Below are 27,179 nucleotides of genomic sequence, written 5' to 3'. Positions count from 1 at the left end.
ATGGCAGTAAGTATGTACTTACCAATAATGAAAGTGAAAAGGTATGGAATTCTCCAATCAAAAGACCTAGAGTAACCGAATGGGTAAAAAACAAGACCAATCTGCTACCTACAAGAGATACACTTCAGATTAAGGACACAAAAAGACAAAAAGTGAAAGGGTAGAAAAATATGTATGCAAATGGAAACTAAAAGAAAGCAGCCATAGCTTATATTCCTATCAGACTAAATAGAATTTGAAACAAAGATGATAGTAAAAGAAAATGGGCATTACATAATGTAAAGGGGTCAATCATCAAAAAGATATAACACCTGTAAATATTTATTATATACATAAGAGCATCTAAATACATAAGGCAAGTTTTAACACACCAAAAGGGAAAAATTGATAGCGATACAGTAATAATAGGAGAATTCAATTCCCCACTTACCTCAGCAGACAGGTCATCCAGACAGAAAATTAATCAGGAAGCATCCTCATAAAAAACACATCAGACCTGACGGAATTCATAATGTACATAAAGAACATTCCCTCCAAAAGCAGATTACACATTCTTCTCAAACACACATGGAACATTCTCCATGAGAGATCGTATGTCAGGCCACAAAACAAATTTCAATATATTTAGGACTGAAATCATATCAAGCACCTTTTCCAACCACAATGGTATGAAACTTCAAATACAAGAAGAAAACTGGAAAAAAAATCACAAATATGTGGAGATTAAACAGTATACTACTGAACAACAATAGGTCAATGAAAAAAATCAAAGAAATTAAAAAACACCTTGCAACAAACAAAAATGGAAACAAAACATACCAAATATATGGGATGCAGCAAAAGCAGTTCTAAAAGCTAAGTTTATTGCTATACAGGCTTACCATAAGAAACAAGAAAAAAAATCTCAAACTAACTCTACAATAAACGTAACTAGAAAAAGGACAAATAAACCCTGAAATTGGAAGGAAGAAAATAATAAAGATCAGAGCAGAAAGAAATGAAATAGACAATAAAAGACAACAGACCAGTAAAATTGAGAGCTGGTTCTTTGAAAATATCAACAAGATTAACAAATCTTTAGCTAGACTAAGAAAAAAACAGAGGGCCCAAATAAATAGAATCAGAAAGTAGAAGTTACCACTGATGACAAGAGACTATTACAAACAACTGTGTGCCAACGAACAAGAAACCTACAGGAAATGGACCAATTCCTAGAAACATATTATCTTCCAAAACTGAACCATGATGAAATAGAAAATCTGCATAGACTGATTACCAATAAAGAGATTACATCAGTAGTCAAAAATCTTCCAACAAAGAAACATCCAGGACCAAATAGCTTCACTGGTTCATGCTACCAAACATTCAAAGGAGACTTAATACCCATCCTTCTCAAATTCTTCCAAAAAACTGAAGAGAAGGGAATAATTCTAAACTCATGTTATTAAGCCAGCATTACCCTGATACCAAAACCAAAGACATAACAGAAAAAAGAAAGCAAATTACATACCAGTATCCCTGATGAAAAGAGATAAAAATCCTTAACAAAATATTAGCAAACTGAATTGAAAAATACACTAAAAGAATCATATACCAAGTTCAGGTGGAATTTCTTCAAGGATGCACAGATGGATCAATATCCACATATCAATCAATGTGTTATACCATTTAACCACAATGAAGGATAAAAACCATGTCATCTCAACAGATGCAGAAAAAAGGATTAGATAAAATTCAACATTTATCTATGATAAAAATACTCAACAAAGTGGGTATACAGGGAATATGTCATAACATAATAAAGGCCATATATGATGAACCCCACAGCTAACATCACACTCAATGGCAAAAAACTAAAGGCTTTTCCCTTCAGATCAGTAACAAGACAAGGATGCACACAATCACCACTTTTATTCAACATAGTACTGGAAGTCCTAGCCAGACCAATCAAGCAGGAAAAAAAAAAAAAAAGGCATCAAAACAGAAAAGGAAGTAGTTAACTATCAGTATTTGCAAAGCCACCATCCAGTGGGACCCAAGCCCACCCCCACCCCAGCTCACCCGTGGGAGGAAGAGAAACAGAGCAGAGAGGGAGTAAAACCCCAGGACTGCTAAACACCCAACCCTGGATATCTGCTTCAGGAGCACAAATCCACATTACATGGTCCTCTGGAGATCAGTGGGGTTGGAAAGCAAAGAAAGGCAGAATACTGAGAGAGACAGATTCCAGCCGCTAGAGGAGAACAGGTACCCACAACCAGCCACTCTGGGACAAAAGAAAGGCAGACACTTTGAAAGACTTCCCAACAGTGAGAGGGCTGTGAAAGGGGCAAGGATTGCACAGAACTTGCTGCTCAGGAGAAATGACAGGTGGACAAAATCATCCTGGTTCACACAGCCCAGCAGGTTGGAAATTTTCAGGAGCTTCAGGCACTGCATCCCCTTGGCTGGCAACACAGCAACGAGGCTCCCTCCACTGTGATACACAGCCCGTTGCTCCTTCCTCCTGGCAGGCACCGGTTTGCAAACCTACTACTCCTGGCTTCATGCCAGGCCAGCCATAGGGTGACCCTGCCTACAGGAGGTACAGGGGCATAATGCAGAAGTTCCTCCATATGCACAAAGCCCACTGGTCCTGGCTGTGGAAGCAGGCACTGCGCAGCTGGGGCAGCTGGGATGCAGCAAAGAGCTCTTTCCTCCCAGCAGGCACTGGTGCTACATGCCTGCAACCCCCACAATCACTCCAGGGACTGGGAAGCTCCAGAGAGTAGAGCTTCTGGGCAGTAAGTAGAGTGTGCCGCCTTCATGAAGTTATTATTCCATAGGAATCATCAGGAAAATGAAACTGCAAAAGAACCTGGTACAAACAAAATCCCTCAAACACCAGAAAGAGGGCTAAGTGAAGCTGAGAGTGCCAATCTTCTGATAAATATTTCAAAATAAAATGATAATAAACATGCTCAGAGATACAGAAAAATATTTAATTTCTCAGGGAGGACTTCAACAAAGAGACAGAAAGTTTGAAATTACACTATCTGAAAGGAAACATAAAATGAAGGGATTTAAGAAGATTGATAAGGTAGAGGAGATGGTAAATGATATAGAAATTAGAGAAGAGTAACACAAAAAAGCTGAGGCACGGAGAGAAAATAGGATCTCTAGGAATGAAAGAATATCGAGGGAACTGTGTGACAAATCTGAACAGAACAATATTCATATTATAGGGGTGCCAGAAGAAGAGAGAGAAAAAGAGACAGAAAGTCTCTTTAAGGAAATAATTGTGAAAAAATTCCACAATCTGGGGAAGGAAATAGTCTCTCAGGCAATGTAAGTGCACAGATACCCCAACACAAGGGACCCAAGGAGGACAACACCAAGACATATAATAATTAAAATGGCAAAGATCAAGGACAAGGACAGAGTATTAAAAAGCAGCCAGAGAGAGAAAATAGAACACATACAAAGGAAAACCCATCAGGCTATCATCAGACTTCTGAGCAGAAACTTACAGATCAGAAGGGAGTGGCATGATGTATTTAATGCAATGAAGCAGAAGGGCCTTGAACAAAGAATACTCAACCCAGCAAGATTATCATTTAAATTTGAAGCAGGGATTAAACAATTACCAGATAACTTGAGGGAATTTACCTCCCACAAACCATCCTGCAGTGTATTTTAAAGGAAATGCTACAGATAGAAGAGCTCCTAAGGGTGAGTAGCTGTCACCAGAGGTAATAAAACCACAGTAAAGGAAGTAGACCAATTAATTACTAAGCAAATGCAAAATTAAATCAACTACCCAGAAAGTCACTCAAGGGATATACGAAGAGTACAGAATATAACACCTAATATACAAAGAGTGGAGGACAAAGAAAAAGAAGGGAGAAAGAAAAATCCTTTAGATTGTTTCAAATAGCATAATAAGTTAAGTTAGACTGCTAGATAGTAATGAAGCTGCCCTTGAAGCTTTGGTAACCACAAATGTAAACCCTGCAATGGCAGTAAGTACATATCTATCAATAATCACCCAAAATGTAAATGTACTGAATGCATAAATCAAAACACAGAGTTACAGAGTGGATTAAAAAAAACAAGACCCATTTTTTGCTACCTACAAGGGACTCACTTCAAACCCAAAGACATACACAAACTAAAAGTGAAGGGATGAAAAAAGATATTTCATGCAAATAATAGAAAAAAGCAGGAATTGCAGTACTTGTATCAAACAAAAAAGACTTCAAAACAAAGAAAATAACAACAAAGAAGGACATTACATAATGATAAAGGAGTCAGTCTAACAAGAGGATATAACCATTATAAATATCTATGCACCCAACATAGGAGCACCCAAATATGTACAACAAATACTAACAGAATTAAAGTGGGAAACAGAATGCAATGAATTCATTTTAGGAGACTTCAACACACCACTCACTCCAAAGGACAAATCAACCAGACAAAAAACAGTAAGGACACAGAGGCACTGCACAACGTATTAGAAGAGATGGACCTAAAAGACATCTACAGAACACTCCACCCAAAAGCAGCAGGATACACATTCTTCTCAAGTGAACATGGAACATTTTCTAGAATAGATAACACACTAGGCCACAGAAAGCCTCAGTATATTCAGAAGGATTAAAACTGTACCAACCAGCTTTTCAGACACAAATGTATGAAAACAGAAATAAATTATGCAAAGAAAACAAAAAAGCCCACAAACACATGGAGGTTTAACAACATGCTCCTAAATAATCAATGGATCAATGACCAAATAAAAACAGAGATAAAGCAATATATGGAGACAAATGACAACAATAATTTAACACCCCAAACTCTGTGGGACGCATCAAAGGCCACGCTAAGAGGGAAGATACTGCATTACAGGCTTACCTCAAGAAAGAAGAGCAACCCCAAATGAAAAGTGTAAACACACAATTAATAAAACTAGAAAAAGAAGAACAAATGAGACCCAAAGTCAGTGGGAGGAGGGACATAATAAAGACTAGAGCAGAAATGAATAAAACCATAGAAAGAATCAATGAAAGCAGGAGCTGGTTCTTCGAGAATATAAACAAAATAGATAAACCCCTACAGACTTGTCAAGAAAAAAAGAGACTCTATACACATAAAGAGAAGCAGAAATAAGAAAGGAAAAATCACTTACAGACACTACAGAAATACAAAGATTTATTAGGGAACACTATGGAAAATTATAAGCAACAAGTTGGATAACCTAAAAGAAATGGACAACTCTCTAGAAAAATACAACTTTCCAAGACTGACCCTGGAAGAAACAGAAAATCTGAACAGACCAATTACCACCAACAAAACTGAATTGGTAATCAAAAAAACTACCTAGGAACAAAACTCCTGGACCAGATGGCTTCAGTGCTGAACTTTATCAAACATTTAGAGAAGACCTAATACCCATTCTCCTTAAAGTTTTCCAAAAAGTAGAAAAGGAGGGAATACTTCTAAACTCATCTATGAGTCCAGCATCACTCTAATACCAAAACCAGGCAAAGACACCACAAGAAAATAAAATTACAGACCAATATCCCTGATGAACAAAGATGCAAAAAACTTCAACAAAATATTAGTAAACTGAATACAAAAATACATCAAAAAGATCATCCATCATGATCAAGTAGGATTTATTCCAGGGATGCAAGGATGGTACAATATTCGAAAATCCATCAACATCATCCACTACATCAACAAAAAAAAAGGACAAAAACTACATGATCTCCATAGATGCTGAAAAAGCATCTGAAAAAATTCAACATCCATTCATGATAAAAACTCTCAACAAAATGGGTATAGAGGGCAAGTACCTCAACATAATAAAGGCCATATACAACAAACCCACAGCCAACATCATACTTAATAACGAAAAGCTGAAAGCTTTTCCTTTAAGATCGGATGCAAGACAAGGATGCCCATTCTCCCCAACTACATTATTCAAAGTAGTTCTGGAGGTCCTCGCCATGGCAATCAGACAACATAAAAAATAAAAGGCATCCAGATTGGTAAGGAAGAAGTTAATTGTCACTGTTGCAGATGACATGACACTGTACATAGAAAACTCTTCAGAATCCACTCCAAAACTACTAGAATAACTGAAGTTAGCAAAGTTGCAGGATACACAATTAATACACAGAAATCTGTTGCATTCCTATATACTAGTGATGAACCAGCAGAAAGAGAAATCAGGAAAAAATTCCGTTTACAATTGCATTAAAAAGAATAAAATACCTAGGAATAAACCTAACCAAGGAGGTGAAAGACCTATACCCTGAAAACTGCAAGACACTCATGAGAGAAATTAAAAGAGGCCACCAATAAACAGAAAAATATCCCATGCTCATGGATAGGAAGACTTAATATTGTCAAAATGGCCATCCTGCCTAAAGCAATCTACAGATTCAGTGCAATCCCTATCAAAATAGCAACAGCATTCTTCAATGAACTAGAACAAATAGTTCTAAAATTCATATGGAGCCACAAAAGATCCCAAATAGCCAAAGCAATCCTGATAAGGAAGACTAAAGCTGGGGGGATTATGATCCCCAACTTCAAGTTATACTGCAAAGCCACAGTAATCGAGACAATTTGGTACTGGCACAAGAACAGACCCACAGATCAATGGAAAAGAATAAGAGAGGCCAGATATAAACCCAAACATATACAGCCAATTAATAAATGATAAGGGAGCCATGGATATACAATGGGGAAATGACAGCCTCCTCAACAACTGCTGTTGGCAAAACTGGACAGCTATACGTAAGAAAATGAAACTGGATTACTGTCTAACTCCATGCACAGCAGTAAACTCAAAATGGATAAAAGATATGAATGTAAGTCATGACAGCATAAAACTCATAGAAGAAAAGTTAGACAAAAATATCTTGAATATAAACATGAGCAACTTGAAAACAAATCCAACAACATGGATGGAGCTAGAGGGTATTATGCTCAGTGAAATAAGCCAGGTGGAAAAAGACAAGTACCAAATGATATCACTCATTTGTGGAGTATATCAATGAAGCAAAACTGAAGGAACAAAACAGCAGCAGACTCACAGACTCCAAGAAGGGACTAGCGGTTACCAAAGGGAAGTGGGTGGAGAGGGAGGGAGAAGGAGATTCAAGGGCATTATGATTAACACAGGTAATGTAGGGGGTGTCATGAGGAAGGCAGTATAGCACAGAAAAGACAAGTAGCAACTCTATAGCTAATCTTACTACGCTGAGGACAGTGACTGCAATGGGGTGTGGGGGGGACTTGATAATATGGGTGAATGTATTAACCACAATGTTGCTCATGTGAAACCTTCATAAGACTGTATATCAATGATACCTTAATAATAACAAAACAAAACAAAACTCATAGAGACAGAGAACAGACCGGGGCTTGCCAGAGGACAAGGGAAAAAGAGGTGGTTAAAATGGGTGGCGATCAAGAAGTCCAAATTTACAGTTATAAAATAAATTAGTCATGTGAATGTAATGTACCCCATGGTGGCTACAGTCAATAATTTATCACTGCAAAATGAAACTTGTTAAAGTAATTTTTTAAGTTTTCATAACAAGAAAAAAAAAAGTAAATTGTATGGTAAATAGACTTAAGGTACTGACTGATCCCTTTGCAATGTATACAAATGTTCATTCATGTTGTATACCTGAAGTAAATATAATGTATCTCAATTACACTTCAATAAAAAAAACTAAAAAATAAAAAGATAAACTAAAAGTCATACAGTCAAGTAGGAGACCCCAGATTAGAATCTACACCTTTCTCACTGTAAAGCCTGCATTCTTTCTACTTATACTGTAGCTCCCACCAAAGAGCTGATTCATGGAACTGTAATTACAATCTTAATTACTGAAAGAGGGACAAACTTACCTTATTGGCAACAGCATTAACACTTGGCCGGGCATCAAATATAAAAATTTTATGAGACTGGGCATTGGAGTCCATGATGGCTTGAAGGTATTTTTCATCTTCTTTGCTTCGCTTCCCGCTCACACCTACCATGGGCTGGCTACATCTAGTGATTGTGGCTTGACTTTCAGGATGAATCCATGATAAAACCTTATGTGGGAAAAAATGACAACACCCTTTAGATACATCTTATTCTTCTCAAAAACATTACTCTAAAACTCTGCTTTCTAATCGAATCCAAACCATAGTCATGAAAGAATATATGAGGCTGCTAGAAAAATCATCTCACCTTCCTTTCAAGCCAACGTTGGCATACAGAACACTTGGCCTAATTCTTTAATCAGATACAGATTTATGAATGTTGGTGATTATTGGCAAGTGTTGTTTCAAAAAAATATATATTTTAAAAGGGGGCTAATTAAACTCTTTCAAAGTTTTATTACTATATTAGCAAAACTGTCCAACTACAAAGTCTTCAGAATCTATAAATTCTGTACCTAAAATGATGTGAGCTCATCTTTCTAAACAGTTATTCATCATTAATTTGTATTTTTCTTCTTTCTTGGATTTAAAGGAGAGGAGCAGTCATCACTGTAACTTACAGAATACATCACAAAATAAAGAAATAGTGAATAATACACAGTGTATAATACAAATAGTGAATAATAGCCAATTTTGTTTCCAAGTTAACCATGCAATTCTGTGCAGTTTTCTAATAACCCATGTCAGATTTTCCAAAAACCTTTTTAAGTCTTTCCTCCAGTTGTAATTTTCCTAAGTAACTCATTTCCTGATATCCCCATAAAGACCTGATGCTGTAGGTATTTTCATCCTGCATTCATTCTCCCATTCATTAATCTCATCCATCTGTACAGTACAAAAGCATCTTCAAAGTCTCATCAACACTTCATACTCACAGGGATACGCCCCTTTGACCTGAATGACGCCACTCTTTTTAACTCTTCATCAGGGATATTTGCTGGCACAACCAAGAGGGCAGGGTATGTATCACAAAGCTCATATCGGTCATTTATCTTTGTCATTCTCCAGCTTTCATTCGGAATTCCCTACATTTGAAATAAAACATAAGACAAATTAGTACCTAACCAAAATATCAGAAAAACATCAAAATAGAAGCCATCCTATTTAACCTATCTTATCTCTATCATGCATATCTTAAGTTGTTGAAATAGTAATTGTCTGCATATGGTGACCTGGTTTTTAGGATAAAACATTCTAACAGGGATTTGTGTTCACTTTGGCATTCAATTTTACATTAATAGATTAAGTCTTAATACTGATGGGGTGCTCAAGTCCACGCTAAGCATATCCTATGGAAAGGAAGGAAACATTTAGACTGCAAATGTTCCCTGTCTTAAAAAAGAATAGTCTCATTCAGTTTGATGGCATGACTGATACTGCTGCTATTCATCTATGCAAAGAAATTTCAGAAGGCAGGAACCAAGTGCCCACTTACATACCTAAAGTGAATTTTTCAGTCCTACATTATAGTACTAATGGATGTTGCTAATCTAAAACACATTAGAAAAGCAAGGGAGTAAAAGAAGACAGTCAAAAAGACAAAAGAAAACAGAAATACTTAAAGTAACTTTTTTAAAACAGCCTGATTATTAAGCTCTCATTTGGTCCTTCAGTATTTGCTATATTTATAATTACTTCACATGTAGGATTTCCTAATAAAACACTTAAAGTTTTCCACTCCCCATTCTACAGAAAACAAAACATTATATTAAGGGTTGGAATTAAGAAAATATATATATTTTTAATTGTATAACTCTGATAACTCATATCATCAAACAAAAAGAGAATTTAAAGAAACCAAATTATAGTTCAGGGGTGAGGCTGAAGCAACCCTCTGTACAGAGACTAAATAAACTTAACAGATATTTATAGACCATTCTACCCAAAAACAGCAGTGCATTTACTGAGCATCTACTATATACAGGCACTATGCCAGCAGCCTCTTTACATACACATACCCACTCCCACCCCAACCCCTAACCCCCACCCCCCGACACACACTATTATACCCAGGTTTTGTTAACTTCATTTTATGGATGAAAAAATTGTGGCACAGACTATAACTTGACCAAAGGAAATAGTAAAGAATTCCATGTACATCCTAAATCTATCCTTGTTATATAAAAGGACATGATGCTCTTCAAGAAAAATTTACTATCCTAATTCAGGAAACTAAAAATCAGAAATCAAAGACAGAATGTACTCTCATTTAAAGCAGTATTTCTCAAGCTGTTGTCAGATACCCAAGAGGATATTAAAATTAAGAGAGGAAAGAAAAAAAACTCCCTCCCAATGATCATGTGGCAACAACTATCAATAGAGTTTCCATCTATTTCAGCCACAGTGTGCTTCTTCATTAGTGCCATATCCCATTTATTTACCCCATTTAGTTAGCCTGGCCCCAACTAGCTTCCTATTATTGACATCACTCCTTACCTCTTGCTTTCCTCAACTTTACATATACTAAACAGCTATTAGGTAAGATCCTTACTTATCTACAGAAAATAGAGTATATTTATGTGCCATAACAAAAAAAACACAGTGGTAAGTTTATAGAGGTGATACTCAAGCAAAAAACTTAGATACCATCTTTACCTCAGTCCTCTCCCTTATTCCACTACATACAGTGACCTGTTTGTATAATTTTTCACCCAAAATTAGCAGAAGAAAAGTTTGGTCACTTCTTTAAATCCTCACTTCCCTAATTCAGGTGATTATCACTTGTCTCCTGTCCCTCTGCAATCCATTCTCCACACTGCCTCCACAATAATCTTTTAAAATGCAAAATTCAGCATGTCATTCCTCTGCCTGAAAAGTATCAGTGGCTATTCTTTTACACATGAAGTATAAAATGCTTCATGAAGAGAAATTATACCACCAAGAGGGCAAGACAGACTATTCCTGACCCTGCTCTCCTGCACATAAAAAATAACTATTTAAGAAAAAGACATCATCAATGAGAGAATCCTGGAACACAGGGGTAAGGCTGAAGCACCCCTCTGCACAGAGACCAAACAGACCTGACAGATATTCACAGAACATTCCACCCAAGGGCAGTAGAACAAACATCATTCTCAAGTACACGGAATATTTTCTAGGAGAGACTGTATGTCAGAGCACAAAACCTGTCTTAGCAAATTCAAGACTGAAATCATATTAAGTATCTTCTCAGGCCACAATGGCATGAAGCCAAAGATCAATACTAAGAAAAAAACTGGAAAATTTACAAACACAGGGAATTAAACAATACTATCTTGGGAACAAATGGGTCAAAGAAGAAATTAAAGGGAAAACAGAAGTTTCCTGAGAGAAGTGATAATGGAAACAACATACCAGAACTTGTAAGATGCAGCAAAACAGTTCCGAGAGAAGTTCACAGCAATACACATACATTAAGAGCAAGATCCCAAATAAACAACCCCTACTAGAAAAAGAAAACAAATTGAGCCTAAGGTTAGCAGGGGGAAAAATAAAAATTAGAGCAGAAATAAATGAAACAGCAAACAGAAAACAACAGAAACGATTTACCAACAAAGGACTGGTTCTTTGAAAGGATAAACATAACTGACAAACCCACAACTAGAATAACCATGGAAGAAAGAGAAATGGCCCATCAACAATACTATAAATGCAAAAGTAGACATTAAAATGGAAAGCACAGTACTTCAAAGGATCATAAGAGGCTAATGTAAAGAACTATATACCAATAAACTGGACAACCTTGAAAAAATGGAAAAATTCATAAACATATAACTTACCAAGATTGACTCAGGAAGAAAGAGAAAATCTGAATAGACAAATTACTAATAAAGAAATTCAATCAGTAATCAAAACTCTCCCAATGAAGAAAACCCAATACCATCTGGCTTCACTGGTGAATTTTATCAAACCTTTAAAGAATAATTAACACCAATCTTTCTCAAACTCTTACAAAAAAATTCAAAGGAGTCAATTCTCCCAAACTCCTTTCATGAGACCAACATTATACAGATACCAAAACCAGAAAAAGACACTACTAGATGAATACAGAAGCAAAAAGCCTCAATAAAACACAAGCAAACCAAATTCAGCAGCACACTGAAATGACCATAATATCATGATCAAGTGGAACTTATCCCTGAGATGCAAGGATGGTTCAACATGCTCCAATCAATGTGATCCATCACATTAAGATAGTGAAAAAAAAAAGAATATGATTATCACAATAGATGTACAAAAAGCTTTTGACAAAATTCAATATGCATTCATGATCCAGGGTATGTGTCACAAAGCTTAATGAATTAGGCATAGAAGGAACACATTTCAACCTAATATAGGCCATATATGACAAGCACATAGCTAACATACTCAGTGATAAAAGGCTGACAGCTTTTTCTCTAAGATTAAGAGCAAGACAAAGGTGCCCACTCTCCCCACTCTTATTCAACATAGTACTAGAAGCCCTAGAGAGAGCAACCGGCAAGAAAAAGAAATAAAAGGTAACAGAAGAAGTGAACTCATCTCCATTTGCAGATGACATGATTTTATATACAGAAAATCCTAAAGACTCAACCAAAAAACTGTTAGATCTAATCAGTGAATTCAGTCGTTACAGAATGCAAAAATCAGTATCATTTCTATATACTAACAATGAATTTTCTGAAAAAGAAAAAATAAATACCATTTACAATAGCATCAAAACCAGTAAAATACTTAGAAATAAATTTAAGGAGGTGAAAGATTTCTACTCTGAGAACCGTATGACATTGATGTTAAGAAACTGAAGAACACACAAATAAATGGAAAAGTATCCTGGGTTCAGTGATTGGAAGGATACTCTTAAACTGTCAATACTACAAAAGCCATCAACAGATTTGATGCAAGCCCTATCAAAACTCCAATGGCATTTTTTTTACAGAAGTAGAAAAAATACTCCTAAAATTTATATGGAATCACAAAGGCCCTGAATGGCCAAAGAAAGCCTGAGAAGAACAAAGCAGAAGACATTATGCTTCCTGATTTCAAGCTATACTCTAAAGGTACAGTCACCAAAACAGTGTACTGGCATAAAAACAGACCAGCAGACCAATGCAACAGGAGGATCAAGAGCCCAGATAGAAACTCACACATACTAGTATTTAACAAGAGAATTAACTAGACCTGTATCTTACACCACTCACAAAAATGAACTCAAAATGGATTAAAGACTTAAATATAAGACCTGAAACTATAAAACTCTTAGAAGAAAGCATAAGAATAAAGCTCCTTGACATGGGTCTTGATAATGATTTTTTGGATCTAACCCTTAAAGTACAAGCAACAAAGTAAAAAATTAAGTGGGACTGTATCAAACTAAAAAGCTTCTGAACAATGGAGTAAACTATCAACAAAGCAAAAGACAACATATGGAATGGGAAGAAATATTTGCAAATCATATATCTGATGAGGTTAATATCCAAAATGTGTAAGGAACTCATGCAACTCAAATGTAAAAGACAAATAACCCAATTTTAAAAATGGGCAAAGGAACCTGAATAGACATTTCTCCAAAGAAGATCTACAAAGGCCAAAGGTACATGAAAAAAATGCTCAACATCACTAGTTATTAAGAAAATGCATTATTAAAACCACTATGAGATATCATCTCACACCTGTTAGAACGGCCATTCCCAAAAGGTCAAGAGATAACAAATGCTGACATGGATATGAAGAAAAGGGACCCCTTGTGCAAGGCTGGTGGGATGTAAACTGGTGTAGCCACTAAGGAAAACAGTGAGAAGGATCCTCCAAAAATTAAAAAGAGAACTACCATATGACCTTTCAACTTCACTTCTAGGGATATATCCAAAGGAAATGAAAACACTAACTTGAAAAGATAAATGTACCCCCATGTTCACAGCAGCATTATTTACAAAAGCCAAGACATGGAAACAACCTAAGTTGTTTGGATGAATGGATAAAGAAGTTGTTGTGTGTATATGCAAGAGACTACCATTCAGCCATACAAAAAGGGAAAAACATTTCTGATGACATGGATGGACCTTGAAGGCATAATTGCTAAGTGAAGTAAGTCAGAGAGAAAGACAAATACTTTATCATCTCACTTATATGTGGAATTTTTGAAAACTCCAAATTCATAGAATAGAAAAAGAGATCAGACTTGTGGTTATTAAAGACAGAGGGTAGAGAGAGCAGGAATTGGAGGAAGGTGGTCAAAAGATACATATTTCCAGTTGTAAGATAAATAAGTACCAGGGATGTAATGTAGAGCACAATGCCTACAGCTAACATCACTGTGTGACACAGAGGAAAGTTGTTAAGAGAGTAAATCCTATGAGTTCTCTACTCTAGGAAAAAATATTCTTTCTTTTTTGCTTAATTTTCTTATTGTATCTACATGAGAAGATGGATGTGAGCTGAACCTACTGTGGTAATCATTTCACAACACACACAAATCATACCATCATGCTGTATGCTCTATGCTTCTATATAAGCCCATGTAGTCATTTATGTCAATTACTTCTCAGTGAAACTGGAATAAAATTACTATCTGGGATTTAGAAAAACCCCAAGTATTCCTGCTTTCCCCAAACTACTCCTACATTCTAATCTAGCCTATGCAAATACTTCATTCTCTGATGGCTTCATATCCTATCACTGGAGCTCTTGACTATCAATCACAGCATTCATCACTGTGTATTTTAGTTGTTACTTTATTTCTTTGAATCCTCCATTAACATACAGTCTTTGAATCAGCATTATATCTTTCCATCTTTCTGTTTCATAGATGTAGCCACTAGTATGGAGTAGATGCTACATGAATTTGATGAATCAATATATGAATAAATCAATGAACCACAAGGAAACTTTCATAAGAAGCAAAATTCATTTCTAACATTTTCTTACAAAACATGGTTAAGAGAGTTAGATTACCTGAAAAGCACACATCTCCTGAGACCCTAATGTATCACCCCTACCCAGCCAGGTAGGTGCTCCTACCTCTCTCTCACCCGCTTCCCACATCCCTGAAGAACCACTGTCACCAGGGGGCCTGCATTGCACTTCACTAAAGTGGCAGCCCAGGGATGGAACCACTGACTTAAATTACCCTAATGGCTGCTGTCCTCCTCATTCTTAGATAAGCTAACACACCATCTTCCACTGAAGGAACTGCCTTCCAAACAGAAAATGAGTTGGCTAGCCAGCATACACTTTCTTTGTAGCCAGTACTGTAGACATACTGCCAATTGTTGATCTTTAGCACACATTTTTCTACTCTCCATGCAAATCACTACCCTTCAGTTAATGTATCCATTTGTCAGAGTCAAGTCACAACCAATTAATTGGATTATAGCTTTCCTTAGTTACTTACATTCCAGTTCTGAGAATAAATTGTTTTCCTTGACTAAACATGAGTGTTTTCCACATTTTTTAAGCAATACCTCCACACTGTGATTGACTATTTCTGCAGAAGACCCTGCTCATTTTCTTTACACTGATTTTTACTGTTTTTGCAATGATGATTTTTTTACCTTATACATAAATTTCAGGGTCCTCTGTATAATTGCTACATGCCTCAAGATTAAAGAAACACTCTCTTACATAACAAAGAAATGGTTATTAATAGTTTAGCCCATTTGAAAATCTATAGTATCTCATTTATTTTATCACTAAAATGGGAATACAAAATTAATATGGCTTTCCTTTTGTGTTTTTGTGGCAGTACACAATAAAGCTAAGCAGGACTTAGTCATGACATCCATTTTCACACCTCTACAATGTAATAAATATAATAATTATTATTTGGATAGTAGATTTCTATAGTTTATGAAGTACCTTCCTATATATTACTAATCCCTCAAACACCCCTACCATCAGTGAAAATAAAGGCACTGTGACATAATGGCTCTTTCAGGAGCACATCCCTAAGTGTGAGAGATCAGTAAAAGCTAGAGCTAGGATTCAAACCAAGTCTTCTAAACCCTCTTGAATTAGACTGCAAAGACAGCTACACAATCTTCTGGATATGTTAAAAACCAATGGACTGTAAACCTTTTTTCAAAGTGGTAAATTTTATGGTATCTGAATTATACCAATTTTAAAGAAAAGAAGAGTAGGGAGGTCTGTATGTTCTAAGAAGGTATAATCTCCACAGCGGATTAAATGAAAAAGAAAGGTACAGAACAGTGTGCATAGAAATGCTATCACCTGCTTTTTTTAAAAAAATGTACACACATACACAAGCTTTGCAGGCATAAAATCTCTGAAAGGATATACAGGTAACCAGTAACACTATTTCCTAAAGGGAGAGGAACTGGGATGGCTGAGGGACTTTCAATATACTCTTGTACCTTTTGAACTGTATACACAGTACAAGTATTATCACTTTTAATATTTTGTAATTTAAAAGGAGGAAAAATCATAATTAGTGCATATGGTGTGTGTGGGGTCACAGGGAAGACAGTGTAGCTCAGAAGACAAATTGGGACTCTGTGGCATCTTACTACACTGATGGACAGTGACTGCAATGGGGTATGGGGGGGACTCAATAATAAGGGTGAATGTAATTAACTACATTTTTCTTGTGAAACCTTCATAAGTGTACATCAATGATTCCTTAATTTAAAAAAACAAACAGGAAAAAAAAAGATAAAATAAAAGGAGAAAAAAAGGGAATACTCTGATACTTTCATGTTAAGATTTACATTAAGAGACTGCCTTCATTTTCTCTCCTGAAAAACTTAAAAGATATTTTTTAAAAAATAAAAACCTGTGCCCCATCCACTGGACTTTCACTTACTTGACTCAAGAGAGAAATAGAAGTGTCTAACTGCAGAAAAAAATCAACAAATTCATCTACTAAGTCAAAGACTACAAAGCATCTGTATCATTTAGTGTAGAGTTCAATTCTCCCTTCTGACTTCTACATTTCCTAATCTCATAATTCTCTTCCTGCATGGGCATAGGTGTTTATTTATTCCAACTTACTTGTTTCTTTTTAATAATAAATTTATTTTCTCTGGAAGAGCTATCTCATCTGCTTTCCACTAGACCTGGCAGTAATTTTTATCCAACTTCCCAAAGAATACTCCTCATTTTATAATTCTAAAGACATTTGTTAGATTTCCTGGTTGCTTTCCCACCTAATTCTGACACTGGATTTTTAGATAAGCAAAAATGTTGCCATGTTACTTGTAGACTCTTGGTTTTTAGTCAATCCATTTATTGTGTATTCTGCTTCATATTTTGCCAGCTAAATGAATGTTTTAAACTAAATGAGAAATTTTAAGTTTTACTTCCCACGTGTGATTAAGCAACAAACTCAGTTTTAAGCCACTTGGATATGTTTAGTTCTCTAAGTGGTAGATTTTTATTCTTCTTGGCTTTGTGAAACAAACCTAAGTAAATAAGACATTTAATAATTAAAATGCAATGTTTGAATCTAAATATAAAAAAATCACAGCTTAATGATTTTCATATTTGAATTCTAGACTAATTATCAAATCTAATGATTACCAAGAAACCAACGTATCTGAACTTAAAGTCTCAAGAAAGCATGGTAAACTCGTACAAAGTTAAGAATAAAGACTATTTTAGGTAGAGTTTAAGTACTGCAGTATAGGGACTCTGGGAAGTGGTGTACTGAAGAAGAATTAAGAAGAATGGTACACTATAACAGATCTCAAGACTGAATTCTGCTTTCACCTCTTACTGTGATGAAACACATGAACAGGTTTTCTAATATTAAACCAACCAATACACTTCATGATGTATTTCCCTTTTTGTATACTATCAGACTTGATTTATTAACTGTAAGATAAATTCTAACTGAAATAAGCAGGTGACGAGAGGCAACAAAGGGCCAGGCAGTTTATTTGGGCGCAATCCCGGGTGAGGTTCACCAGTCTGAAACACAACTGGAGAAGTCCCGGCTAACCAGATAGGCGGGGAGTTTTTATAAGCACAGGGAGGGGAGGGGGAAGTGGGCTGCGTCAGGAGTATATGGGGAATTTTTTATTGGCTCAGGGTCAGGTGATGGACAGCCAGAGGTCTCCTCCTTCCAGATGGAGGAGGTCTGCATATGGGGTTTGTCGGCAGGTCTCAGGACTGGAAGTCCAGGAAGAGCTGTAGGTTCCTTCCTTATATGGCACAGAGCTATTTGGTGCTGTCTTTGTTCCATCTGCACTGTACTTGCTTTCCTTCCTCCCGTGCTTCCAGCCTTACATTAACATTTGTGTGTCCTTTATGAAGATGTAAAACTTGCACAATTTTGTGTGGAACTAAGTTATAAGCAGTAGAACTATTAGGGAAAATTTTCAGAATTAAATTATAGGATACCCAAAAGAGAAAAATCTCAGTGAATAACATTGAATTGAATGTAAAAATATTAAAGTGTAAATATGTTTACCATTTTAATCTTAAAAATTATTAAACATTTTAAAAATAAACTGATTTACTTGCAAACTTTTAGATAAATATTCATAAAAGAACATTGGCATAGTCTGAAAAATAGTTTAATAAAATTGAAAGGCAATCAAAAAATTAGGATTAGCCTGCATTAAAAAAAAGCAACAACAAAAACCACCCAACTATATAAAGCTGTTTACTTCTCCCCATGAAGTGTTCATTGTACGAAAAAGCACACTGAATACTGAAATTGAAAAAAACAAAAAAAGGTACATACCTGCCTTCTATACTCTAAAATAGGGTCATATAGCTTCCATCCATTTTCAGGGAATATTTCTTTGTATTCAAAAGCAAAAAGAGGCTTCAAAAAAGTAAACAGAGTTAATAGCAAAAAAAGAGATATTTAAGAAGGTAATGAATCACCAATATATCTTATACACAATGTCTGCATTTACTTATCTGCAAGGATATTTGTGTTGGTATTCCCTTTTTTTATTGTTAAGCTTTTGTTTTATAATTTTGAAAACATACTGTTTTTTCATATTTTTAAAAATATATATAATAGAAAAGCACAGAGGCCCACCACCAAGATTTATCAAATGCTGAGCTTTCACCGTCTTTGCTTCAGATATCTATGGTAGCTATTTTAGGTTTACTTCTAAATAATGAAAGACATTACATAAAATAAGACACTGATGTAATTAACTGGTCCGACATCACAGTTGTCAGCATGTGTTTACGCTGTATTTCCTAAAACATACTGAATAAACAGCTTACTTTTTGGAATGCAATCTGTGTAACAAAAGAAAAAAATTCTAATTTATCATTTATGCAGACAGAATGGGCAGGAACAACTATGATGAAAAACATTCAAACTAGAGTCGGACCAGTACTGACTCCAAATTTTACTTCCTACTAGCTATGCCGCTGAGTTAATTGCTTACCAGCTCCTGGTTTCAACTCTAAAATAGGGATAAATAATATTTGCCACAATATGGCTACTATGTAAGTTAGATTATATAACATAAATGAGAGAGCCTAACACTGATCAAAGCACATAATAGGAACTGTTAAGTATCTGCCCACCTTCCCCTCCTAAAATTGCTACTTAGCTCTCAGCTCCCAATTAAATGGGAGATTTCAAATTCTAATGTAGACTACATAAGGCTTTTCATCATGGAAAACACCCTCAATTGAAAGATCATATAATTACAGAATGCCAGCCCAGAGAAATGGACCTCAGAAATCAGCTAGTACAGCTTCCTCATTTTATGCCTAGAAAAACTGGTCCAAGAGATTAAGACTAAATTAGACATCGGGCTAAATAGCAAAGCAGGATTGTAAACAGAGAGCTTCTTGATAGCCTAGGCAAGTTTCTTTACCTTACATCAATAAACTACAATACAGAGTTTTCAAAGATAAACATCTTACCAGATTATTAGAGATTGGAAATGCATATTTCATTAAATTCTCAAATATGGATCTTCTTGTTCGCCCCTCAGGTTTATGAGCAAACCGTAAATTCCTAATATCCTAGAAAAGATTTAGGATCCAAGTCATCTATCATTGTTCACTTTAAATTTAATGAACAAATAAAGTTAACTTGGAACTATTTTCTAAAATGTTAAGATCTGTGAATGTGGGATATAAAAATAAGACAACAGCTCCCTTGAGGCAAGGAAATTACAACATCTTATTGAGAAAAATAAACACAAGGCACTCTAAGTCAAGACAACTCAGAAGACAGAAAATTTACCTCTGCTTATGATTTCCAGCTAGGACAATGGAAGAGATAGCATCTGATGTAGGCAGTAGAGATTAGAGATACTATATCAGAAGCTTAATATCATTACTGATACACACTATTGGCACATATCCTTTCCCTGTGAAAAGCCCATTTTCTGTCATGAATTCTCCTATTAAAAACTGATTAGCTGTTGTATTCTTTCCAGTCATGCCCGGTGATTATTTTCCCACTTATGACCCTGCCCAGGACTCATTTCCAAAGGATCTTTATCTGCTCCTGCTACTAGACTGATAAAACCTAAAAAAGGTCTTCCTCCATTCCATGTCCAAGTTCTTCAACCATCTACTGGCAAAAAACTGAATAGTTTGATTGATACCATCCAGGCTCTACGGTCAGGTCTAAAGATCAAGGCTCCCTTTCATTATTTGTCCTCAAGCAATTTTATATGTTCGGGCTAAATGTAGATACTCGTTTTCTCATTCACTGACATCTTAACACCCTAAGAAAAAATTAGGGATTAAGTATAATTTCAAGACTATCCATTTTATTTAAGTGTTTTAACCCAGGCAATGTAACTTTGTTATATCCTATTCTATAACATCGAGCACCCCACCACAACACACTCACTGTACATGAACAAGTAAGTAGAATATTCTAGTTCAAAGCTGATCCAAAACTAGAATGCTAGCTCTACCATCTATTAAAACAAACTGTGTGGGAACATACGCTGACACCTTGTTTTTCTTCAGTAAATGGTTTTACACTTAGTGAAGATATTCATAATCACTCTGTTAACCACAAAGGTCTCAAAAGAACCATAGCAGGGGCCCTAGAAATGTTTGGGGTTATTGATAATTATCTTTCTTGATGGAGAAATTATATTTAAAATGATGAGGATTTCAAAACCACCCTCTTTCATGTCCTTTTATATTCCTATGCTTTATTATTAGACTATAGAAACATGATCAGGACATGAAGTGATTTGACACATGGTTGACAGTTGTTATACTGTTAGAGCCCTTCTATAATGAACAAATCTAGAAATAATTACTAAGTCATTAGCTTTAAACTAGAGTCACAAAACTTCCAGGATTAGCATAAGAAAGTATCTTGAAAGTTATTCATGTGCTGTTGCTTTGATTTTTGTAGAACAGCAGAAGAAAAGAAAAAGGTCATTTAGAATTGAGATATGTACAGGTATTAATTAGGCCCTAATAAGGACAGCAGTGACCTGTAGAAGTGGTACATGGTATTAAATATTTATGTATGAATGTTAAAACTGTAACAACCTACATTTCATTCAAATATCAATGCATTTAAAGAATGAAAGTCAGGTTACAAAATAGGGAAGGTCTATAATACACAGTTTTCCCCACTGTTGTTTCTGGAAGAGAAAAATTATGAGAACCAGAAATAACAAGGATAGATGATGATGCATACATCATACCTAACCAGTTCTTCCACTACCAAGTACAATGGCTTAACTGCTCAGATCCTTATGTTCCCAAGCAATAAATATCTATCTATCACACCTACATCAGGATTTTTATGAGGCTCAACATAAAGTAATGAATGCAAAAAGACTTTGTATTGGGTCCAAAAAAATTCAAGTCTAATTCAGAATAGACCTTAATGTTGTTTTCTTCTACTAGAATGATGTTTCTAATAAGAAATCCATTTGATATTTTGGAAATCAGTTTCTAAACACAGACTCAATTTAATAGAAAGCTTTCCAAACCAAACAAAATTGCATATACATTATAATACTTACCTTGCACACAATTTCTAATCCATAAGAATTTTCACCTCGACTAGAAGCACCACCAATTTTTTCTACTCTGCTTATCACACCAAGAGAAGCATCTAAAACAAATGGGGGATCCTAAAGGAAAGAAGAAAAAAAGAAACTGAGTAACTGATACTGTATAACTGTAGCTGAGAAAAATCGTAATTAGAAATGCTTTAATTAAAAATGAACAAAACTGTCTGCAAACAACACACAAATGTACACATATAAAAATGTAATCTAAAAATAGGTCTTACCCGTTCCATGCTTTTGAAATATAACCTGTAATTTGTGACAGTCAGAGTTCCTCGTACAGCACCAGTGAATGGACATATATAAGTTACATCTTTAGCTGAAAAGGTAAATAGTCCACAATTTACTATATATTGTACATTATTAAAAACTGCACTCTCATCTTTTCACAAAAAAATTTAATGGAATTCTGATAATTAAGTCTAGCTTAGTTAAAAAATCACAGGATCAGTGACTCAAAGAATTCAGAAGCCAAATCCAAGCTTCCATCCACACAGTAATGAGGGGAAGCAACGTAGAATAAATAGGAAAGACTAAAGAGGCAATGGGTCATCCCTTGCCCTGAGACAGAACAGAAGGATGTAAAGATGGCCACTATCCCTGCTGGATGAAATGGATGTGTAGATGGAGTGGTGGGTGGAGGGCCGGTGGTTATGAGTTAACAAAAGTGAATGTCTCAAGTCACAGTCACCAGTCATCTTCTCAGAGTTTCTAGATCACCTCACCTATCTGCTGGTCGTCTTCTGGTCACAGTCTAGTCTGTCAACATTCCTCTAAAAACACAATACCTGAAATATAATACCAGAACTACTGATCTGTTATATTTATGGGGAAAATATTGTAGGAAAAATGAAATGTGTATGAAATATAATTTCTCAGAAAAATAACAGTATAAGAGAGTAGTATAGTAACCAATTTCCATGCTTTATTTATTATTAGACTAACTGACCAACTAACTGATGTCAAACTTGTAGACAAATAATCATAAGCATTATTCTTTAAATGATGAATCTATACAGCATTACTCCTTTTAAGCATGCATTGAGTAGGGTAACTTAACTACCATTAGCTTAAAGTATTACCTAATATGGTTGAGTTCATGATGCCCCATACAAAGTTTTTTTTTATATTTTAAAATCTCCATAAATCCCCACGATGTCATTATTGCAGCAAATCAGTAGATTAAGAAGTATCTTCACTGTTCCAAGTAAACAAGGCACAAGTAACAACAATTTCTAAGAACCTCTCAAGGGGCTTCTGAGAAAACTTACAGACATGAGGTATTGCAACTTACTCACTTTGCTCTTATCCAGCACTTGTAAGAAGGGACTGCTTTGTATGGGAATGAGACTGATTTTCTAACAAACATTTCTAACCTTCAAAATAATTCCCTTGGGAATATGTAAATATGAGCTACATTTTTAAAATCCTTATTTTCAATGCATGTTTCATTTAGAGGGAAGCTTTTAAAATGGAATAAACCATCACTATAAATATACAAATTTGCCTTGTATACTTTTGCCCTTATAAATTTTTACCTCAACTGGAATAGTTTATTCAGCATTACTAAAAACATTTCTGGATTCCTTCTATAGACATTTTTCTTACTCACACAAGAAAACCAACCTTATTATTCTATACTCCACTACATGATAATTCCCTCTTAGTCCGATGTTTTTGTTACACCTTTCCCTTTAAAATCCTGAGATAAGATACACACACATGCTTCCAAAGTTGAAAGTACTATATAAATAAAAGGGTTTATATCTATATTACTATTAACATCATCAGACTCTGCTTTGTTCTGTCCCCTTTATCTTTCCTCCTCAGGCTGGAGCAGCTAAGTCACTCTGAAGAGAGAATTTATGCTTAGGAGGGTTTGTACCAAATAGAAAGGAGACTGTGCCTAGGAACCTCATCAGAGCAAATGACAGCAGTAACAAGCAGCACTGATGGCCTAGCACTTCAGAGTTTATAAAGTACTTTCCACTGTAGTGTCTCTTTTACTCTTTGAACCTTCTTAACAATCCATACACATAAGACCTATACCTACCATGTTTAGATGAGAATACCAGGTCTCAGAGAACTAAAAAAAAAAACCTAACGTTTCAGAGCCAATAACTGCTAAGATTAAGCTTTGAAGGTAGTTCCTCGGACAAATCTCTTTCCATCACATCATGCAAATCAAAGCCATTAATACAGCACAAGTCTATCTCCTGTGTTTAAAATGGTTCAAATACTGAATTCTGGGGCTACCTCTACTGCTGATGTGCCCAGGCCACAATATTCTCATAGCATTATTTCTCTAAAGCATTATGTTGCTGTTCCTAACACTACCCTAACTTTAAAAAAATACATTAACTGCAGATTTACATTAAACCAACTAAAAATCCAATGTCTTTTCTACATGAATATATTCAAGTTACTCTAGCCTTATACTTTATTAAATCAAATTTTTGCACAATAATGAAGTTTAAATAGATGATTTTGAGTCTGAGTATTTTATTAAATATTTTACATATTTCTCTAGATTACATAATACAAATAAGCCTAGTGGTACTGGAAGAGATTAGATTTACTAATCATCTCAAATTTTCACTGAGTTCACAGAGGAAGAATCCATCATAGCTTCTGTGAAGCAGGCCAAAATGACCTTGAGAATATCTATCCACAAGGGCATAAAATATATACAAATAAATGTAATATAGGAGAGCATGTAATCTATGCAGAAAGGCACAAGAACATACTCTAAGTAATATAGAGAAGGGGAAGTCTACTCAGGTATGGCATCAAAGGAGGTTCAAGGAGGTTCTGATGTGAGTTCTGCCCCAACAGCAGGTGTCCTTACATGGGTAAAGCTGGTAAGGGAACATTCAATGCAGAGGAAGAACCTAATATACGGAAGTGGAAAGTAAAGTACCTATTTGGACAAAGGTAAGTATATAGTTTGGCTCTAATTTATATTGCATCATACTCTCTTTACTCCTCAATTTCCCTTCCTGGCACACCTTTTATCATATAATCGTAAAATGTTCACCAAAGCTATGCTCTTGGCCCTTTTCTCATTCTATACACTCTCCAGGTTACTTTCTTCCTCTCATTTTCAACTAATATCCACATTTTGATGATCCCAAAATATGGACTTAGGAGCTCTCTCCTAAGCTCCTAAGATAACTGTCCTAGATATCTCACTTGAAGTTGCTCACTGGTACCTGAAATTCAATATATATAAATATTATACCATGAAAATTGAGATTTTCCTCTTAAAATTTCAAGAAATTCTTAGAGATTGACTCCTCTGGATCTGGTAACTAATTGGACACCAGAGTTCAGAAAAAAAAGGAGCAGTCTAAGTCTAGAATGACTCCCAGACTTCCATCTTAAGTGAATGGACAACTGGTATTAATATTAACTGAGTGAGAGAATAAAAGAAAAGGGAGTATATTTAGGAATAAAGGTGATGTTTTCAATTTTGGAGATGTTGGGGGTAAGGGGTATCTATAGGATATCCAATGTCATGATTCTTAGACACAAGCATGTGTTTATATGTATGAAAACAAAAGTTCACACTACAAGTAAGAAATTTTGGAGTCAGCAGCAAATATACTGTAGATAAGCTACTAATATATATATATAGTCAACCAAAAAGCTGACCAAAAACTTTTTCCAGTTTCTAGTCCATACAATAAGTGAATGCTTAGTTCATGTACCTATATTCCAAAGGCTTGTTTTGCAATGGAGATACAGGAGAGAAAAGGGAAATGGGTCGAGGGTGAAGTCCCAAAGGAATGTTGCTATGTAAAGGAAGAAGAGGGGCCAAAAAATTGAGTGGTAACTGATTTATCATAGTGGAAATAGAACATGCTTTAAGTTCAGGAGAGGTAAAAGGTCACAATGCTAGTTATGACTCTACTGTCCAGTTAACCTCCCTATACCTTAGCTTCCTCATCTACAAAGACTAGTATCTTTTTCAGAATACTGAGAGGATGATTAAGTAAGACAGTAAGCTCTCAATAATGACAACCTCTGTTATTATACACATCGAATGTTGATACATATGTGTACTTCCTAACTCAGTAAGAAGTTCAGCAGAACAAGAGCTTAGAGTATACATGAGGGTGAATGGAGAAAAAATGAGACTGGGGAGGTATTCTATCAAGAGTCAAGAGCAAGAAAAGACAAATATCATGCACAGTGTGAAGGAACTGAATGTACTTATAGGCAAAAACACCCCACTCATGGGATAGTTCCCTCTTTGGCTTGCTTTATTTTTACACAAGGAAATGACACCTGGCCAGGGGAAATTAAGCATTTATTAAGTACTTTTTAAAATTATGATTGATGAAAAAATGATAGGTGGCTGTTTACATTGCCTAAGAAACCATTATTCTCCTAATATATTATCTCATTTCTCAAAAGCTACGAGTATTTTGTAGATTACCACACAGATGAAAAAAGTAAAAGCAGGACAAAAAAAAGAGCTTCAATGCTTGTTTCCAGTTTTCAGTCCATACAATATGTTAATGCCTACTCCTTTAGGCTGGACAGAAATATACCTACATGTAAATGGCCTGCTTTGCAATGGAGACGAGATATTTTCATCTAAAAACTGACCTGAGTTTATTCACAGTAGGTGAAAATAAAAGAAGCAAAATGAGAGAGTGTGTTTAAAGAAAAATTACTTACAATTCAATGTTTTCTATCTAGATAACCCAGTATTTCACTGTAATAATTTCAAAACAATGAAATTTTCTTTCATGGAATTCAGTAACAGTTAAAAAATAATAATAAAAGCCCCTACTTTCAATGAAGATAAAGCAAACTAGAGCAGCAGCAAAATACAATTCAATCTGCACTGTTTTCCAAAAGTCCAAACACAGTCACAACTGCCAGGTCTAGACCCAGGAATGCAAAACACACTAAATGCTGGGAAGGCTGACAGCCAGATGCCCTGCTGGATGGGAGGCGTCTCAGACAGTGCGCCTGTCCTCTGCAGGTAGAGAATACTGAATAGTCTATGCAGTCAGAAAGGAAAAGGAAATTCAACGAAAATACCATTACAGACCCATGTCTTTAATATTTTCTCCTGGAAGCAAAGGTGGTTCTTCCATTTCTGCTAATTTGTTAGACTCCCTCAGGACCTGCATTGGAAAGGAGATGAAGGGAATAAAAAAGAAACATTTTTTTATTCAAAGGTTAATTTTTCACTCAAATTTCAACTGAGTATGCTCACCCTTA

The 27,179-nt window shown here is 35.5% G+C and overlaps 1 protein-coding gene across 3 annotated transcripts in view; it reads right to left on the bottom strand.

Moving 5' to 3' along the window:
- Positions 1-27,179, bottom strand: part of MTMR2 (myotubularin related protein 2) — a 134,547-nt gene that overhangs the window by 18,573 nt on the left and 88,795 nt on the right. For all 3 annotated transcript variants that reach the window (XR_005061890.2, XM_037020623.2, XM_037020622.2), the window contains 7 exons: positions 27,007-27,082; positions 22,166-22,260; positions 21,894-22,004; positions 19,807-19,908; positions 18,653-18,736; positions 8,865-9,014; positions 7,909-8,097 (listed from right to left, as the gene is read on the bottom strand). Coding sequence is in view for 2 of the 3 variants with exons in the window: in XM_037020622.2 (XP_036876517.1) it covers positions 7,909-8,097; positions 8,865-9,014; positions 18,653-18,736; positions 19,807-19,908; positions 21,894-22,004; positions 22,166-22,260; positions 27,007-27,082 (807 nt within the window). In the remaining variant the exon portion in view is untranslated. The remainder of the gene's footprint in view (positions 1-7,908; positions 8,098-8,864; positions 9,015-18,652; positions 18,737-19,806; positions 19,909-21,893; positions 22,005-22,165; positions 22,261-27,006; positions 27,083-27,179) is intronic.

This window comes from Manis javanica, chromosome 6 (genome assembly GCF_040802235.1).
Source record: "Manis javanica isolate MJ-LG chromosome 6, MJ_LKY, whole genome shotgun sequence".
NCBI classification, from domain to species: Eukaryota; Metazoa; Chordata; class Mammalia; order Pholidota; family Manidae; genus Manis; species Manis javanica.
Note: the sequence above shows the minus strand (reverse complement) of the source record. Positions and strands in the feature narration are given on the sequence as shown.